The 19,522-nt window shown below is 57.6% G+C and overlaps 1 protein-coding gene across 1 annotated transcript; it reads right to left on the reverse strand.

Moving 5' to 3' along the window:
• Positions 1–519: 519 nt before the first annotated feature.
• On the reverse strand, positions 520–18,036 carry CA9 (carbonic anhydrase 9). Its single transcript, XM_075488313.1, has 12 exons — positions 17,857–18,036; positions 10,561–10,590; positions 9,117–9,287; positions 6,170–6,312; positions 4,685–4,777; positions 4,327–4,393; positions 3,829–3,986; positions 3,545–3,686; positions 1,365–1,388; positions 1,152–1,181; positions 916–1,009; positions 520–761 (listed from the first exon to the last, which is right to left on the reverse strand). Exons 1-12 carry the CDS (start codon positions 17,975–17,977, stop codon positions 698–700), a joined length of 1,137 nt encoding a protein of 378 aa, XP_075344428.1. The 5' UTR covers positions 17,978–18,036; the 3' UTR covers positions 520–697.
• Positions 18,037–19,522: the final 1,486 nt, after the last annotated feature.

The raw sequence follows: 19,522 nt of genomic DNA on the forward strand, positions 1-19,522 counted from the left end.
TGGACCTGGCCTGTTTCTCTTGGTTTTGGCATGGCCCTAGAGCTCCCTGGGGCTTGGGTCCAGCTGCAGTGGAGCCACCAGGCAAGGTGGGAGGCAGCCATGGGTCTGGGACTGCTCCAGCTACGGTAGAGCTGGAGGGGAGCAGGGTGGGGGCTGGCCAGCAGGGAAGCGGTGGCTCTGCCACCTTCAGCTCTGCCTTTCTCCAGCCCTACCAAGCTGCAGTTATGTTTTTCCAATGCTTTGCACAAATAAGAGGAGGAAGAAGTCCCAGAGCGATGGAGGGCAGGGCCGGGCTGTGCAAGGAGCCCTGCACTGCTTGCTCTGGAGCTCTGCCCAGGGCACAGAGGCCGATGCTGTCTCTGCCGGTCAGGAAGGGGTCCCTGCATGCCCCTCTCCCCTGTGGGTCCAGCTCCATTGGTGCCCTTTCCTGCCCCACAGCTTTGCACAAGGACAGCAGAGAGGGCTGGCACCATGGGAGGCTTTTACTTTTTTTTTTAAATACATTTTTACCTTTTTTTTATAAAAAGAAATAATCTGCTGGGGCCAGATGCTGCCACAGGCAAACAGTCGGTGTGGGCCCCCTGTGCAGCCAAGGGGTGCTGGAGCACTGGCCCTAGCTCCGCCTGGGGTGGGAGTGAGGGGAGGTGGGGTGGCAGGCTGAACCGGCAGGGTTGGGACTGCCACAGAGGCACAGGGCTCACGCGGTGTTCTCGGTGGTGGCTGCTGTGTAGATGACCTTGGATTTGGTCGGTGAGTCCAGCCTGGTGGGGGAGAAAGCAGGGGGAGTGTTAGAGCAGGCAGGGGGGGCCCTACTAACCCAACTTACTGCCCAAGAGACCACCCTTAACCCTCCTCATACCCTGGACCCATGCTAACCCCCTGGGCCCCCTCCTCCTGCAGCTCCCCATTGCTCACCGTGTGTTCTGGCTGCGGTGCTTGTAGATGTACAGCAGGAAGGCCAGTGCCGTGATGGCAAAGAGCACCCCAAAGAGCACGGCCAGCACATCCCCTGCAAGCCAAGCACAGGCACGTTACCCTGGGGATGGTCCCCTGCAGCTACCAGCCAAGGGAGATAGGGCAAGGCTGGAGCAGGCTGGTAGCCCAAAGGCAGACAGGACACCAAGGCAGCAGCCTCAGCTGAGCACGCTTACCTGCGTGAAACGAAGAACTGGAGTGTTCTTCTGCAAAGGAGACAAAGACGAGAGAGTGAGAGCCAGCTGCACGGATGCTAGGGCAGCTCTGCGAACCCACCGTGGCTGCCTGCCCCCCAGCTCAGCACATGGCTGCCAGGGCCCAGACCCCCCTTCCCAGGCAGGTACAGTCCCCGGCCGCCTTCCCCTCCCTCGGGCCAGCCCCTCACCTACCTGCTGCTGCTGAGCCGTCCCTACCTGGAAGAGAGACAGTGCAGTCAAGAGGTTGCCCAAGGTGTTTGGGGAGGGAAGTGTCAAGTCTGCAGGGCTGTGGGCAGTGCTGCCAAAGCAGGGCTGCCTGCAAGACTCCCCATCACCCATGAGCAGGCAGGGGAGAGCTGCCTGCCAGATCCCCAGAAGCTTGCAGCATCTTGCTGCAGGAAGCCTAGCCTTGACGCCCCACCAGAAGCATCAAGGGAAGGAGGGAAAAAATAGGATCCCTGAACCACAGCCCACACAAAAGCCTCGCTGAGCCCAGCCAGAAACTCCCCCATCGCTGCTGCCGCCAGCTGGGAAGCAGGCAGGCAGGGTGCCAAGCCCTTCAGCACCCCATGACTGCACCAAACCCCACAGAAGACCCCAGAGAGGGGCATGGGGTGAACCCAGCAGGCAGCGACTGTGGGCAGAGTTGCCGGCAGCGAGATGGTGAGCAGCTCCTCGGGAGGAGGCAGCCGACCGTTGCTGGCAGGGCACCCCACGCAGGGATGGCTTGGTGGCTGTACATGCTGGGCAGGAGCCGTGCCAGGCAAATATTTATCCGGTGTGACAGCATGGCTTTTAAACAGCTGCATTATCATCTGTACACGGCTCAGGTGTCGAGCGCAGAGTGGCACTATCTGCGGGCTGTATCCAGCTGCGCGACGGCTGCGGGGAAGCCGCCGCCTTCGCCCAGCAGCCAGGGGCAGGAGCGGCTCTCCTGAACTGGGGGTGACTGGGGAAAGATCAACAAGCGTGGGTGCAGGAGGTGCAGCTGCAAGCGAAGTGAGACGTGACCCCACAGCACTCCATCTTGGTGCTCAGCAACCCCAGGGCTAAAGAAGGCAGTTATCAGCATTGAGGTGGGGAGAAAACCCCAACAACCCCATGCACGCAAGGCAGGGGACCAGTAACCTCATCCAGGAGTACTGGGACAGTGTCCTGGCACTCCAGGAACAAGGGCTTTACGGCTTTGTTAAGGTGGGGGTTGTTGGCTAGAAATAGCAAATAAGGAAAGGAAAAAAAAAGGTGAGCTGGGCAACTCCCCCCCTCACCCCAGCCTTGGCGGCTTGAGGCTTTGGAACAGCTTCTGCAAGAAAGTGGTAAAAGAAAGGCTTGGAGGTAAATGGAAAAATATGATAAAATATCTAACAGGTTTACCAAAGATAGAGCATGCTAGCCTAACCTGATATCCTTCTTTGATAAGTGATATTCTAGACAAAGAAAATGCAGTAGATTTTATCTCTCCCAGCTTCAGTGAAGCATTTGATGCAGTGCCACATGGGAAACTGCTAGCCAGGCTGAAGACCACAGTGATTAAAAGCCTGCAGCCTTTAGCGTGGCTGCAGGTGGGACAGGGAAGGGAAGCGCCTTGCACTGCGGTGTGTGGTTCCTGAGGCATTGCCCAAGGGCCTGGGACCAAGCCCGTGTGAGGTTTCTATTAGTCACCTTGACACAAGATGTAGGAAATGCCATCAAAACAGAAAAGAAACAGGATGTTGGACAGAAAAACCCCAGTGACCTCAGAAAGCAGCAACAGGCAAGAATTCAGTGATGCAAAGCGATAGTCACACCTGAGGATTAACAGGAATTTCTACTCATCGCTGGAAACCACCAACGCAAGAAAGGCCTTCGTGGACGAATAGAGGACAGGCAGACAGGGGTGCCTCAGGCAGGGGACCGTGGGCCCGGCCAGGATGGCTGCGTGGCTCCGCTGGCAGAGCGCAGCCTTCAGAAGGAGTCCCCTGCACTGCCCTTCCCGCAGGGTTTGGTGGTGGGGTACTTGCTGCCAAGCCTGTACCTCTGCAGCTCCTACTGAATTTAGCTATTGTGTTTGGGGATGAAGCTAGCTGGGATGGTAGGACCTAGCTGTTTGCCCTTGACCATACAACCCCTAGTCCTGCTACCGTTATTTCTGCAAGACCAAGGACAAAATAGTTCCTAGAAACCGATCTTCCCCAGGCAGGGTGAGAGAAGTGCAGAAATGGGGGACAGCAGGACCCCAAGACCAGTGCTGCTGTAAGTCACCTGCCGGGCAGGGCTAACCCATGCAAATGCTGCATTTCTGTAACAGATGCAAAGCCTTGACTCCTGCTCCTCTCCCCATCTCTGCATCCCTGCAGCTGGGTGCAGCCTGAGCACGCTCATGCGCTCCTTACCAGAAGGTAGCTGCTTTGCCGAAATGAGGGTGGTCTGGAAACTCGCCAGCACGCGTCGCCCATGCAGGTCCTGTGCCAGCCGGTAGTTGTTCTGCAGAGGTTTGTCATTGTCGTTTCTCAGGCTCATCACCAGCATTGACATCTGGAAGGAGAACGGCGTGAGCAGAGCAGGCTGCATCCCACCTTTGGGAGCCAAGCGAGCCCCAGGGGACTGGCACGGACGGTGCACGCTTGCAGGGAGAGGCTGGGCAAGACCCAGCACGGAGCTCATTGCCCTGACGGACCTGGTCGTGAGAGAGCAGCATGGTCTGGTTGAAGACTGTCCACTTCACTGTCTGGTAGCAGGGAGGGGTGGTCAGAGAGCCGTTGTAGTGGAAGTAGAGTTTCAGGTTGGCAGGCAGCAGACCTGCAATGTTGAATCCAGGCACCAAGACTTCCTCACCTGGGAGAAGAAACAGCATGGGAGTGAGACCTGGGCAACCCCCTGGAGGACAACGGGCAGGACCAGCATGGAGATCATGGGCAGCCTGGCACTGCATGTGCCAGGGTCCACGCTGCTGCCACTGGTGCACTGCAGAAAGAGCAGTGGGTTTGCCCTGAAGGCAGGGGAAAGCACCGCGCGAGCAGAGGGCACCTTGGAGAACTGTTTCTGTACAAGCTGTGCAATGCTCCCCTCCTCACACACACAGGGCAAAGGCCTGCTGCAGCTTCTTTGCCATGCAGTGGGTTTCTCCTCTGGGCTGCAGCCCCTGAGACAAGTACTAGGTGGGACAGGGCCTTACCTTCTCTTTGGATTTCGTACAGATGCTCAAGTATTTCCTGATAGTATGGGTTCTCCCTTGGCCCAACCTGCAACACAGAGACCCCACAGTAATGACAAGGGCAGGGGACAAACAGAGACCGGCCGTGACGGCAGTGCCAGCGGGGGGGTATTGCTCCCTGTGAGAGGCACCCTATCCCTGTGACCCCTTCCTCCTACCAGGGCTGCTCTGCCCTCTGGACTGCCCTCTCTCCCCCCTTCTCCCCGGGAGCATTTGCACCTTTGGCAGTCCCCAGAACTGTGCCTGACTCTGCCCACCCCGGTCCCACCCTCCCCCTGCTTCTACCCCTTCTCACCCAGAGCTGATCTTTGGGACTCACCTCCAGGAAGGCTCCCAGTACGGCCAGGCCATCTGGGTGTACCATTGCCTCCTTAAAGTTGTCATACTTGGTGTTGTAGTGGACCACATGGATCTGGAAGGAAAACATGCAATCCGCGTGCAGGATGGGCACCTCTGGGAGGTGCTCACCCCCACAGGGCTCCAGCCTGCCAGAGCAAGGGCCAGGGGAGACATGCACCCGTGATGAGCACCCCTCCTAGGAGGGGAATGTGCTGGTGGGACTGAGAAAGTGTGCTGCTGCAAAGCAGCAAGCGTGAAGGTCTGCCCGCAGGAATTTCCCTGGTCAGGAACAGCAGACCAGCACTCTGCCCTAGACACTGGGGGGTTGTACTGCAGAGCTGGGCTTAGTTTGAGGAGAGCAGCTAGAGAAGGAGAGGTAAAACCAGATGGGAGCTGGCAGAGCAGGAGGACAGTGTGTACAGAGTAAACAGTCCCTGCAGCTCCCAAAGCAGGCTGCTCACAGCCGCCCGGGGAGCTGGCTCCCTCAGCCCGGGGACCGCCGCAGCTCCTGCTCCATCAGCCCAGGACCAGGCTGCAGCGCAGGGACAGGCTGCACTGCTCACACGCAGCCAGCCCCAGCACACTCGCGGGCAGAGCATCCTGGAGGGTGGTCTCCTCCTCGCCTCTGCACCTGTCCTGGTTTCGGCTGGGATAGAGTTAATTTTCTTCCCAGTAGCTGGTATAGTGTTAGGATGTGTTTTGGATTTAGTGTGAGAATAATGGTGATAACACTCTGATGTTTTAGTTGTTGCTAAGCAGTGCTTATACTACGTCAAGGACTTTTCAGCTTCCCATGCTCTGCCGGGTGCACAAGAAGCTGGGAGGGGGCACAGCCAGGACAGTTGATCCAAACTGACCAAAGGGCTATTCCATACCATATGTTGTCATGCTCAGTGTAGAAACTGGGGGGGAGTTGGCCGGGGGGGCAGCGATCGCTGCTCAGGGACTGGCTGGGCATCAGTCAGTGGGTGCTGAGCAGTTGCATCACTTGTTTTTTTTTTTCCCCCTGGGTTTTATTTCTCTCTCTCTTTTGTTGTTTTCCTTTTCATTACAATTTTTAATTATTATTTTTATATATAATTTTTTCCTCTTTTTCCTAATTATTAGACTGTCTTTATCTCAACCCATGAGTTTTCTCACTTTTACCCTTCCAATTCTTTCCCCCATCCCACCGGGGCAGAGAGGGCGAGCGAGCGGCTGTGTGGTACTTAGTTGCTGATTGAAGCTAAACCACGACAGCACCGCAGGCTGCAGCATGAGTCCGGCTCAGCACCAAAGCATGGCCTCCTACACTGAACTCTGCTGCTGCAGAGCTGCCCGGGGAGCAGGGATCCTGGCCAGGGGTTACAGCATTCATCCAGCGACAACCAGGGCCACGGGCTAGGAGCAAGACAGCACTGCAGCACCTTCCCTGCCCAGCACCAAGAGAGGAGAGGATGCATCCACCGCCCCGAGGGCTCCTTACCTCTGCAGCAAAGCGGCGCCCGTTGACGGTGTGCTCAGAGCCAGGTCCTGATGGGGAGCCCCAGTGCAGGTGCAGCTGCACAGCTCGGTACTGCTGGGCATAACCACCAGTGATGGCCAGCGACTCGGGCAGCTCGAGGACAACTGCAGAGGCAGAAGGAAGAGGTTAGTCAGTAAAACACAAAGCCCAGTCCATGCCACAGGTACGCAGAGGAGATGTCTCAAGGGAAAGAGTCCCCCTTGGCCTGTGGAAACTGGTCACAACAAACAAACTTGCTTTCCATCTATCATGAGGCTATGGGCAAGTCAATACCCAGAGCTGTGCCAATGTGGCAGGGTTCAACTTTCGACTTCAGGTTCTACGACACCTCAGTAAATAGATCAAACACAGCTGCTATGAAAATGCTGGAAAGTGAAGAGCCCCTCTGCAGAGACTCCCAGGGGCCAGCTCCAAGCCAAATGTTATCCAACAATTTATTCAATAAGTGAGAATAATATAAAGATACTGTGGACAAAATTCATGGAGAAAGATATTGGCAGAGAGGTGAATACCTACGAGAGCAGGGCAGTTGGACAGAGAGAGCTGCAGTGCTTGGCGAGCTGGGACCTTTCAAATAAAGCAGCCTGTGAGTGCCTGACAGCACTAGAGCTGGTGGCACAGAAGCATTAAATCTTTTGAAAGCATTTAGAGCTAAAATTTTGCCTCTTTAGGTACAGTAAATACATACTTAGTTTTGCCTTTTACTTCAGTTGGTTTAGGCAGCTATCTTGGACTCATGCAGCAGTGTGGCAAGTCTAAAAGGTACTGGTGCTTAGTAGCCGTGGTTTAGCCCCAGCTGGCAACTAAGCACCACGCAGCCACTCGCTCACTCCCCCCTGGTGGGATGGGGGAGAGAATCGGAAGAGCAAAAGTAAGAAAACTTGAGGGTTGAGATAAGAACAGTTTAATACTTGGAACAAAATAATAGTAATAATAATGAATTGTAATGAGAAGGAAAACAACAAGAGAGAGAGAGGAACAAAACCCAAGGGAGGGGAAAAAAAAAGTGATACAACTGCTCACCACCCACCAACCGATGCCCAGCCAGTCCCCGAGCAGTGACGGCTACCCCCCCGGCCAATGCCCCCCAGTTCATATACTGGGCATGACACCATATGGTATGGAATAGCCCTTTGGCCAGTTGGGGCCAGCTGTCCTGGCTGTGCCCCCTCCCAGCTTCTTGTGCACCTGGCAGAGCACGGGGAGCTGAAAAAGTCCTTGACCAGTGTAAACACCACTTAGCAACAGCCAAAACATCAGTGTGTTACCAACGTTATTCTCATCCTAAATCCAAAGCACAGCACTATACCAGCTACTGGGAAGAAAATTAACTCTGTCCCAGCTGAAACCAGGACACTGAGTTACCTGGACACACGGCAAAAATATCAGGAGCATCCCTGGACCCTGAGAAAGGCTGTCCTATCCTTCTAAGCACCTTTTCCTCATTTTTAATATCAACTCTTTTTCTTCCTCCTTCTTTATAGGTGAAGAGTCCCTTAGTCACATCACCAAGCTAGGGCACGGATTCAGGATTAACCACATAACAGGGCTGTGATGAGTCATTTGTCCTCTCCCGTGTTCCCTGCCACTGGGTTCAGAGATACAAAACTCAAATATGGGAAGTGGGAAACTGCTCCCTCCCTGGGAATTTATCTGCTTTTACATTTCTTCTTTATATCTAAATCAATGTATTCCTTCTACTAGCTACCTGAGTCATTTTCAGGCCCTTGAAAAAGCTTATACAGCGTATACACTTTCTATTACAAAGAGTCACTGTACAAATATCTTACTGGACTTGCAACTTTTTATTTATTTATGGCTTTTCATAAAGCAGACCTGTAGTTGCCAGAATAAAAAAAGGCATCTTATAAGCATGTGAGAAACTACCTCCCCCCCGCCCCAAAAATGCTCTGACTGCTTTTCTAAACACCAAGCAACACCAGATGCCAGGGTGTCTAAAATAGCAACTATTGAGCTCAACTCGTTTAACTCTGCAGGCATGCTAGGGCAGGAGGCCATAATATAAAGCTCTATGCATGCACCACGCGGCTGATCTGACCATGCACAGCGAGTCCAACCTGTTGAGTTTGCTGCATACACAGGTCAGCTCCATCTCGCTAGCTACCAGGGCAAGGAGGTGCCTTACCACACCATCAACGAGTTTAAGTCCCTTTCTCCACCGCCTTTTCTTAGCTCAGGGACTGGCAGACACCAGTGTGCACAAAACACTCGGCTTACTCCCAGAAAAAGCTGGTAGCAACCAGGACCCACCACCCCCAGCTGTGGGGTGGTGAGTGGGAAGGAGATGTGTTTTTCCTCCATATCTGGCATGATGAGACTGATACTAAAATAATGTGAATAAGTTGTGCCCAGACTTTCCAAAAAACGTTCTAAAATTGGAGAAGGGAAACAAAAGACCTATAAAAATTTCTTAAGATCTTGAGATAGCATCCTGAAGCACAGACTTAAAGAAGTTGGCCAATGTTGTGTCCTAAAAGACTGAGAGGTAGGTACCTTAAAGGCTAAGTCACATCAGAGACTGACTAGTCCTTTCCAAGTGAAATGCAGGGGAGGAACCAGTGGCTGCAAACCTGATCAGAAATACCAGGGACACTTTTTTAAAGGAAATGTGGGTTTTAACAAATTCCTGGAGCCAGTTCCCAAAGGCAGTGAATGGCAAGTTCTCCATCTCCTGGTTTCTCCCCTCCAGCCAGGAAAGCACATGGACTTGTAAAGGCTCAACAGCCTAATGCTTCCCTTTTGCCCTTGAAGGCAACACGACTGAAGCCTGCAAGAGAATCCCCTTCCCGGAGCCCAGAGGAAGAGTGTCGGAGAAGCCTGGTCCTGCCGGGAGAGGCTGAGCGGGCTGTGCTTGTGCTCCAGCCCCTGCCTGTGCCTTTGCACCCACCTGTGTGCCCATTGTTCTTCAGCTTGAGCTTCTCTTTGGCAGGCAGGCTGTAGCCAGAGAGCTGGATCGGCCGCAGCTGGGGGCTGAAGATGGTCTTGGCTACGTCGATGTTGATGGGCGACTGCATGGTGCCCGCACAGTCTGGGTAGTCCTCACCCCAGTGCTCCTGCTCTGGTAAGAAGAGGAAGGGAGGGAGTGCCACTGAGACTGCCCAGGCAAGGAGCCCACCAGAAAGAAGGTTTGGTGGGTGGTGGGGAAGGGGACAGGCACTGGCCAGGGAATAAGCCATGCATGTAAGGTTAGTTTCCATCAAGTTCGCTTGGGAGCAGCTCTGTGCCACCATGTGACTGCATGCAGCTGTATCAGGAAAGGTCTCGGAGCGTGGTGAGCTGCCAGGAAAGTCTATTTCTGGGGTGTTTGGGAAGAGCGCGAGAAGATCATTTACAAGTGGACTTGGCAAGCCGAGGAGCTGCTGCTCTGCAGCTCATCACACGCTTGCTGCCTTGCACAGCCTGGCCTGTGGCAGGTATTGACCCACCACTTCGCCCGCGCTGCTACTTGAGCAAGGTACCACAGTGCTGCTGGGATCACACGAGCCCACAGCCACAGGTCTGACAAGTTCCCAGCTGTTAACCGCACCGGTACAGCCCTGGGAAGGGCCAGCTCACATGTTGGCGTGGCTGCTTAAACCGTCAGCTCTCCCCAGTGCCATAGCTGGGGTAAGCACGGCTGATGCCCCAGAAACCTCCCCTTGCTCCGCAGGGGGCTGCTTCTAGCATGTCTTGGGCCAGTGCAAACCCAGGCTTGTCCCCAGCCCAGCCGCTTGCAGGACCCCCATGAAGATGGAGCTGGGCGTTAGCAGGTCCAAGCCAGCCCCTGGTCCCGAGCAGAGTGAGGGTGCTGGGGCCTGGCCCACCGCCGCAGCTGTAAGGGGTGTGTTGGTGCTAGCACTGCAGTGATGCCCACCATGGGGGCTGTGGAGAAACCCCCCAAGCCATGATGGGAGGGCAGGGCCAGGCAGGATGGGGAGGGAGGGTGACAGAGGACAGAGGTGAGGACACAAACTAAACCCTGGGCAGGTCAAAGTCCCAGTGCGGGCTGCAAGTCCAGCCTGGAGAGCCCAGCCTGCTTCCCTGCTTGGCACAGGATCAGGGGAGCTCCCGTTCAGGGAGGAGCCCAGCCCCGAGGGGCATCCCCCCACACCCAGGGGGCTGGGGAAACCCTCGGCGGAGCTGCTGCTTCCTGCTCAAATCAGAGCAACCCCCGGCTCTTCAGCCCATCTGTGCCCAGGTTTGGGCACTGCTGAAGTGTCAGGGTCAGACAGGAGGGAAGGGTGAGCCATGGAGTGCGCACAGGAGCCCTGTAATCATTAACCGCAGCTGGCTCCTGCCCAGGGTCTGCCCAGTGGTAGGAAAAAAAGCAGGAGTAACTGCAGGGTATTTACCTTCATAGCTCCAGTGACTGTGACCAGGACCTTGAAAAAAAAGAAGAGAAAAAACCCACATGAATGGAAGGGAAAGGTTGGCAGCAAATGCACCTCTGCCAGGCAGCGCTCCAGCCCTGGCAGCAGGTCTCTGGGCTCCCACTGCCTTCAATCCCCCTTCCTGCCTTCACTTTCCCACTCTTCCCCATGCCACGGTGAGGGGGATGCTCCCAGAGGGCACTGCCTCCTCTGAGCAGGGCCAGGTCTCCTGCAGTTGTTGGCCAGAGGGACAATCCCAAGACTTGATGCTTTGTTATCATCCTTATAATGGAAAAATCAGACATGCTGGCTTCCGTCACTGAGCAGCTGTACCAGGGCTCTTGCAGCTACTCCGGAGCAGCCAAAACCTTCCACTGTCCCAAGGCAAAGCACTTAATGAGGCAGGTCTGAAGCTTCCCTGCTCAGGCTCTGTAAGCAAGAGCAGCCAGGGAAGCGGCTGTCCTGGTGGCACTCCTGCGATGCTGAAGCACTGGAGGGGGTGTGGGGAAGAGCAGCTCCCACAGCACAGGGAGTTTGGGCAGCGAGCTGCATTGCACCGTGCAGACACCCTCCTCCCAGCGGGGAAAGCAGCCCTGGGACTCACAGTAGAGGAAGCAAATGAGCACCAAAACCTCATCTTCCTCATCAGCGAGTGCCTCTACCATGGAGGCAGACTGCCACAGGAAAATGTGCCAGACCAAACACCCAGCTCCTGTCCTGGCACCCCCCTGCCCCAGCTCACCCGACCACCCAAATTCCAACGCAGGGCTGCATAAGGGTCCCACCACGCGCAAACCCTTTCCCTAGGAAAAGCAGGAGGGAGGATGGGGGAACCCGTGCCAGGACCTCTGCGCGTCCCATGTCACCCCTGGGGCACACAGTGGCCACCGCAGGGCAGGATGTGCCCTGAGCCTCCCACGGCTTGGGGCGTCCCCAGTGTGCAGATCTAGAGGGAGCAAAGCCCTCCTGGGGCAGGTCCTGAGGGTATGACGGTGCTCCACACACGGGCCGTCACACCATCACTCTCCTCCAGAGCTGCCAGCAAAGCCCAGGCTCCCGGCACACCACTGGAGCTGGCCTTAGAGGTACCCCAAAGCCTCTCCTCAGATGCCCCCAACCAAACACCCTGCCTCTCACCAGCCCTTCTGCATGCAACCAGCTCCAGGCAAAGGGATGCAGGGTTTGGATTTGCCCCAAGCAGGAAACATAGCCCATAAGGATTATGCCCTTGTCCTGACTGGCACAACAGGTAAGTCATGGGCGCCTCCTCTGACTTGTCCGTACCAGCATGCTCGTCCGTGCAGACAGGCTGTTGGCACATCCCAGCCCATGAGGGCAGGAGCGGAGGGTGCCAGGTTGGGACAGGCTTGCAGCGAAGGGGTGCATGCACCCAGCAGCAAGGGGCAGCATCTACACCTGCTTCCATCAGCTCCCCAGGGTGCAAGGACATGGAGGAGCATTTAGCAGGTGCAGGCCAGCCCTGATACTACCTCTGTCCCTTGGTGGGACCAAATGCCTGCCAGTGTGGCTGAGATGCAGGAAGGGCTCAGCAGGCGCTGCTCTGGTCCCCATCCCTGCCGCTGACAACAGCCATCGACAGCCACTTGCTATTAATAGGAGCAGATTCCAGCTCAGGGGTGAGAACGGAGGAGGCACGCTTTCCCAGGCCCAGATGTCCTATGCGAGGCCCCAAGCCCAGCGGGATCCTGCCCTCCTCTCAGTGAGGATCCAGGCATGGGCACTGCTGGGGGCCTTTGGTGCAGCTGCTGCCCTGGAGAGTGGATGGCCACAGCAAAACCAGTCTGGGAAGGGCTGGAAGGTGCTTAGGTGGACCAGAAGTTCCAGAGAAGCGAACAAGCCTTGGGGCTTCCTCCAGCATCACCAGTGACTCATCTCTGCAGCACTTCCAACACTCAGGACCGATGCTCGGGAGTCACTTGCCCAGGCATGGGGTACTCCCAAAGGCATATGAAGAAGAGGCAGCAAGCAGATGGCTGGGCAAGCCATGGCTGCCTGCATCAGGCAGGAACACGTGTGCCCCGGGACAGGCTGCAGTGCCCTCTCCATGCCTGCTTGCATGGCACTGCCCTGCGATGCACCCAGCTCTGGTGCAGCAAGCTGAGATTTATCCTGCCCACCTTTCTCACACAAAGGTTACCTGCTCCCCAGACACTGATTATGTACCAAAATCCAGAGTATACCAACCCTCCTCTGGGAACACCCCATATCTTCCCCACCCCGTCCCCACTACCCTGCCCCACCTGGCACTCTCTGCACAAGGTGGTCATGGCTTGCACACAAGAGCCATCTTTGCTGCTTCCTAGGCAGGACTCCCCTCCTGCAGCACAAGGGTGTCTATCAGCATGGGGAGCCTGCCACAAGGGGCACTCGCATCGGGGCAGCCCTGGCACAGGCAAGGCACAGCAGCCCGGGGTTGGCATGCAGTGCCTTGGCTCGCTGCACATGCCTCAACTGGCACGGCCCGCCCCAGCACCCCACTTTCTGCTAACCTCCAGGGACTCTGCCTTGACAGAAAGCAACTCAAACATCATATCGTAGATTGAGCAATAGCACCTGCCCTGCTGTGTCAGCACCGTGCCACCCACCCCAGGCTCCCACGTCCCCCCGCACCCGTCTGTTCCCACAGCCAAGGGGGCTCCAGACCGTCCTCGCAGCGTCCCACCAGCTCAGCGCAGCACTTTTGAACACCCCGAAGCCTGCAGCTGCACCCAGGAGTCAGTCTGATCCATCCCAACACAACAGACTTCCCCGGCAGTCTCTTGGCATCAGAGCCAAGAGGACCCACGAGCACTTATCCATGCGCTGAAGCCACCCAAGTGTGTTTCCCCATCCTCTGGATCTGGGCGCAGCTACAGCACAGCCAGGCCACCCACTTGGAGAGGCATCTCGCAAGCCCAGCTGTGCAGGGTTGGGTCCCCTTGGCACATGCAAGAGAGCATCAAGGTGAGCCCAGCCTGGGTCAGGCTCTCAGCATCTGCCCTGACCCCAGCGTGGCTCAAAGGAGCCCTGCAATACTCCAGTCCCTTCCACGTGGAGGCATTTGTAATCTTGCAGCCCTTTGCCATGAACATTAACCCACTGCCCAGCCCAAATGTTGATCTGCATAATTTCAGCCTGCCTCCCACACTCCCCACAGACACGTCTTCTCTCATGGAAAGCTGCGCGGTGCCAGGTCTTTCTGCTGAACTGCTGCCATTCACCACAACAGACGTGGCTGCACCTCGACAGTGGGTGCTGCAGCTCTTTGCATGCTCTGCCCTACCTCTGAGCACCCACAGCCCCGGCAGGGACTGCAAAGCACTCCCAAAAATGTGGAGGGAAAACCACCTTGCTGCTGCGATGAGCACACTGGGAGATAACATGCAAAAAGAGGTCTCCTTGCAGGGGTCGCAGCAGGAAAACAGGGTAGGGTACCAACAGGACCTGCCTGCCTTTGCAGGCGAGAAAGCCTCTGTGCTCAGCCACGCAGAGCCCCCCGGGTCCAGCTGAGCACTAAATGCCACCCCCCTTCCCTCAGCAGCCTGCGATCCAGCAGTTTCCCCCTTTTCACTTGCTCCCTCCTGCGTGCTTTCTCCCCCTGTTGCTCGCTCCCTCTCGGCCCTCCCATTTTGGGATACCGGCGCTGCCGCAAGCGCCAGCTCCCTTCCCTCCTTGACATCCAACACCATCCAACAACACTTTCCTGCCGAGTTCAAGCAGATGCTGCCATTACCAGCGTGCTGCTCGGCATGTCCTGCAGCCCAGGAGAAAGGGTAGGAGCAGCTTTTGGCAGGGTGAGGAGCCAGCACAACCGCAGGCCGCTGCTACTCCCATGTAGGAAAGGCACCGATGCAGCAGGCTGCTCCCACCACGGGGACCACGCACCCGAGGGACTCAGGATCATTTGCACAGAGCAAAAGGCACCCCTCGGCAGACCCAGGCAATAAGGAGGGAGACCAGAGGGTCTGCCCTATGTGACTGCCCCCTCCATCCTCAGCTGTGCACATTTTAGGGGGTACACAGCCTGAAGCTGCTGCAGGGCACCTGACAACACTGAAACACATGCGCCGTTCACAGCATGGATGCTGCCTGGCAGCAATGCGGCCATCGGTGCTCCCTGCTTGCCTGGCACTCCAGGAGAAGTTCGATGGCTTGCATGTGGTGGGCAGGGCAGCAAGCTCACTTCTAGCTCGGACATCCTGCTCTCTTATCGGCTGGGCACACGATGCCCTGTGCTCAGCCACAGGGAGCACTGGGATCCTGCCAGAGCCTCCCCTCCTCACTGGGACCCAGCCCTGGGCCAGACGCAGGTCAAAGCCCTGTGGGATGAGGCTGGTTTGCAGGAGATGCCAGGGCAGGACGACCTTGCAATGCCCCCAAGGAAGAAGCCCCTGTCTGCAGATCAGTCCCAGGCTGTGGGGGGACCAGTGGAGCTCGTGGCCCAGAGGGGAGGGAAAGCGTGGTGTTATGCCTGATGCTCAGGGACCTGGGAGGCACCAGGACACGCAAAGATGCACAGAGTGCCGGTCCCAAAGCAGGGACCGGCCACAAGCAGCCAGGTCCCAGCCTACAGAACACATCAAGCACCATGTCCCTTGAAAGCAATAACCTGATCACAGTACCTGGGCTGTCCCCCTGTGCTCACGCTGCCTACAGCTGGCTCCCCAGGCCAGTCTGTGGCAAGCATGGCACAGGCACAGGGTCTGGGCAGCGGGGTGCATAACCTAAGCATCCTTCTGCCAAGCCCCATGAGGACCTTCTCTATAGGAGGGCTCTGCCATCCCAGCCCTACCTCCACCAGCACAGCCCTGGTTTCTCCATCCAGACACACACCCCATGCAGCACCCGTGTCCTTTCAGCCCAGGACACCACCCCGTGCACTGCCTGTTGGGGGTACTGATCCCTCCCAAGCCCGGCTGCATTAAAACCCCTTTGTGTTTATAAACTCTGACCCACAGCAAGCCTTCGGGATCAGCCTTTAATCTGCCACTGGTAGCACAGGTCACCGCAGGGATTGTTCTTTGTGCTCCTGGGGGAGGACTGCTCGGGCTGCGAGGCCCAAGACTGGGCCAGCTCCCCCTCCTGAGGGGCAAGGTTTGGGTGGAGAAAGGCATAGGGCAGGCTTTACTCCAGGGCACATTCATGCTCCCTGTGAACCCAATTGCCTCAGCAAGTACCAGGGGAAAGAAGGAACAATCGCAGAGTGCTGCAGAGAAAGGGCCATCCCAGCTGAAGGGATAAAAATGGGGAAATCCCAGGGACAGATCAGTGCTTGGAGCTGAGAAATGAGCTGAATAAGGGGTATTAGGCAAGAGAAGTGGGTTCAGCTGCAGGAAAAGGTAATCGGGGAATTAGCAAGAAGCGGACACAGAGGACAGGTCTGAATAGGAGGGAGAGAGGAAACAGGCTGCAGTGGGAAAGGGAGTTACTGTTTCCCAAAGACACCCGTAACACAGGACTCAGGTCTCTGGGCAAGCCAGAGGCTCCTCAGAGAGCAACCCCATGGCAAAGCCTCAGTGACAACCCCCCGGCTTGTGCTGAGTGCCCAGGGCTGGGCGGCCACCAGCCCTGCCTCGTGCATAAGCCTTGAGGAAGAGGGAGCCAGCACATCGGCCGGCAGCGGTGCTGAGACACGCAGCTTCTAGTGCCTGGCAGAAGCCTTGGTGGGTCCCGGCTGAGACCTGGCTGGAGTCCTGTGAGGGAGCAGATCTTCAGCCTCTAACAGCGATACAGCACGGGCCAGGCTGCCTGTTCCCTACCTATCTCCCTGCCACCACCCACCCTTCTCCTCCTTTTCCCATCTCCATCCCAATCTCTCCACCCACCCGTCCCGAACCCCACGCGGTGCCCAGCTGCTTGCTGCCAGCGCACGACACCGGTATGCTGAAGGCCTGATACCCTCCCACCCTGTGGCCTGGGTTACTTCATCTCTGTGGCAAGGACCATCTGCATCCCCATCTCTGTCCAGTGCTCAGCCCGGCAAGAGCAGCTCTGGTAAGAACTGTGATTCATTGCAATAACAAAAGCAGCTCCTGGCACCAAACAATTGCTGGTCCGTACCACAGGGCAGCTGTCCTGGCACAGGTCAGGGCAATACCTTATAAGAGGCAAAACCAAGGACACGCTATGAGGCTGAGCCCGGGAAACAAACCCGCAGGCAATGCTGGGATGAGGAGTGTAGCCAGACACAGGAACGTCCCAGTGCAGCACTCAGCCCCACGCGAGCAAATGCATGGCACTGCCCCAAAATTCCTGCTGAGCCCTGGAAGCGCCACAGTCCCCAGTCAGAAAAGGGACCAAGACCAAGGACGCAGGACTTTTCCCCTGAAACAGTGACCCTGAAATCTGAAAGCCCTCATGCCGCCAGCAAGACAGCTCTCAGGGTGGGGGAGCACAAAACACCACCCAGCCCTGAGTTCAGGCATGTCTCCCGTTCCCCATTGCCAGCCATGGGGAAGGCCCCCACCAACTCCACAGCAGGGCTGGACCACGTCCTGGCTGGGCTGTGGGGGCACAATGTGGATGCAGGGCCAGGCACAGCAGACCCCGCTGGGGAGAGGCCATGCTGCAGGACAAAGGGGACCAGCCGCCATCCCACCACACCGGGGTCCGGGGCTGGACCCTCTGGGCAGTTCCGGCAAGGAACAACTTGCTGCACAGCTCCAGCTACCCCCATACCAGCAGCCGTGAGCCCCCTAATCTGATGCAAGAGGGACTTAACGGGGGAAAAGGCCTGCACACAAGGCGGGGCCCCCCAGCCCCTGGGCAGGGGTCGGGCGCACAGGAGTTGGCGGGAGCAGGGACAAAGGCAGGGACGTGCTGGGGGGGGCAGCTCCCGCAGCTGGGCGATGCGGGCGGGGGCACAGCCCCACAGGGGCACCCCACACCGGGGGCACACCTGGGCCCCTAACAAGGGTGCAGCAGGAGGTACAGCAGCCCCCCCAAACCAAGCAAGAGGAGAGCTCCCCAGTATTGGGGACCCCCCCAAAGCATTAGACATCCCAAATCCAGCACCCCATGCACTGGGATGCCACATGCATCGAGGATCCCAAACCCAGCAAGGGGGGAACCCCGTGCATGAGGACACCTCATGCATCAGGGACCCCAAACTCAGCATGGGGGTGCTCCATCATCAGGGTGCCCAGGCACCAGGGACCCCAAAGCAGGCACCGGGGAGCACCGTGCATCAGGGTGCCCCGTGTATAGGGGATCCCAAACCCAGCAGCGGGGTGCTCCATGCATCGGGGTGCCCCGCACACGGGGGACCCCCCTGCTCACCTTTGTCCCGGGAGTGCGGGGAGTCCTCGCCGCCGTGCTCCTGGTCGTGCTCGCTGCCGGCGCCGGCGCGGCCCAGGGCGGCCAGGAGCAGGAGGGAGACCCGCAGCGCGGCGCGGTTCATCTCCAGCAAGTGCGCGGGTGCGGGACGGCCGGCGGCGGCTCCGTGCCTGCCTGCCCGCCCGGCCGCGCGTACGTGAGAGCAGGCGGGGAGGAGGAGGCGGCTCTGACTCACGCCGCCGTTACCTTTTATAGAGGCTGGAGGCAAAGTCTGCTGCCGCCCGGCCCGGCCCGGCCCGGCCCGGCCCGGCCAGGTGAGACGCCCGATGCGGGACTCGAACCCGCGACGCCCCCGGGGGCTGCCCCTACCCCAGCCCCCCGCCGGCACATGCCTGGGGCCCCTGCGCGGGGCGGGGGGGGGAGCCCCGTCGGCTCCTCGGACCTCTCAGCCGTGGGTGTCCCCTCTTCTCAGTGAGGGGTGAGGGACCCCTCAGCCATGGGCGTCCCCTCTTCTCAGCGAAGTGTGAGGGACCCCTCAGCCATGGGTGTCCCCTCTTCTCAGCATGGGGCTGGGATGCCTCAGCCATGAGTGTCCCCTCTCCTCAGTGAAGTGTGAGGGACCCCTCAGCCATGGGCGTCCCCTCTTCTCAGTGAGGGGTGAGGGATCCCTCAGCCATGGGCGTCCCCTCTTCTCAGCGAAGTGTGAGGGACCCCTCAGCCATGGGTGTCCCCTCTTCTCAGTGAGGGGTGAGGGACCCCTCAGCCATGGGCGTCCCCTCTTCTCAGCGAAGTGTGAGGGACCCCTCAGCCATGGGTGTCCCCTCTTCTCAGCGTGGGGCTGGGATGCCTCAGCCATGAGTGTCCCCTCTCCTCAGTGAAGGGTGAGGGACCCCTCAGCTGTGGATGTCCCCTCTCCTCAGTGTCAGGCTGGGATGCCTCAGCCATGAGTGTCCCCTCTCCTCAGTGAAGGGTGAGGGACCCCTCAGCCATGGGTGTCCTCTCTCCTCAGCAATGGGTGAAGGATCCTTCAGCAGTGGGTGTCCGCTCTCCTCAGTGAGGAGTGAGGGACCGCCTCAGTGGTGGGTGTCCCCTCTTCCTAGTGATATACAGTTAACAAAAGCATTTCTTTCTATTGAGGCTAGAGGATGACACAACTCCACACCGGGCAGAAGTCTTGCCTTTCTGCTGCTCTTCACAGGTGGCAGGAAGCATGTGGGTGCAGCCCAGTGTATGTACATAGTGTACCTGGATCTCAAAAAGCTTTGAACAAGGTCCTGCACCAAATGTCCTTAGTCCGTCTCATGCTATAAGATGCCAGTCTCCATGGTTAAGCAGACAGGCAATGGAAGGTAGGATGGTAAGTCAGTTTTCAAGGGGGAGGGAGGTACCAGAGGTGCCTTCCTCGGGAGCTGCACTAGGGCTTTGTGCTTTTCAGCACTTGTTCTTTTCAGCATCTTCATAAATTGTCTGAAAAAGCACATGAGCAATGATGGGACAGAATTAGCTGTGACACTAATTCAGGGAACTAAGGGACTGAGGCTGCCTTGAAGAGTTCAAGGGGGCAATAATGGTGCTGAGTGGTTGGGCACATCAACAGCAGATTGCAGTCCGTGTTGGTAGATGCAAAGTGATGCACAGGTGGTGTGATCAAGGATGCATGGCATGAGGG

The sequence above is a fragment of the Mycteria americana genome, chromosome Z, assembly GCF_035582795.1.
Source record: "Mycteria americana isolate JAX WOST 10 ecotype Jacksonville Zoo and Gardens chromosome Z, USCA_MyAme_1.0, whole genome shotgun sequence".
Lineage (NCBI taxonomy): Eukaryota > Metazoa > Chordata > Aves > Ciconiiformes > Ciconiidae > Mycteria > Mycteria americana.

Bases quoted from the DNA above. Each gene is read 5' to 3' on its own strand.
- CA9 (XM_075488313.1), bottom strand. From the start codon at position 17,977: ATGAACCGCGCCGCGCTGCGGGTCTCCCTCCTGCTCCTGGCCGCCCTG. The intron at 4,394-4,684 runs GTGAGTCCCAAA...TCTGTGTTGCAG, and splicing joins TACTGGGAGCCTTCCTGGAG to GTTGGGCCAAGGGAGAACCC. The intron at 762-915 runs GTGAGCAATGGG...CTCCCCCACCAG, and splicing joins CACCGCAGCCAGAACACACG to GCTGGACTCACCGACCAAAT.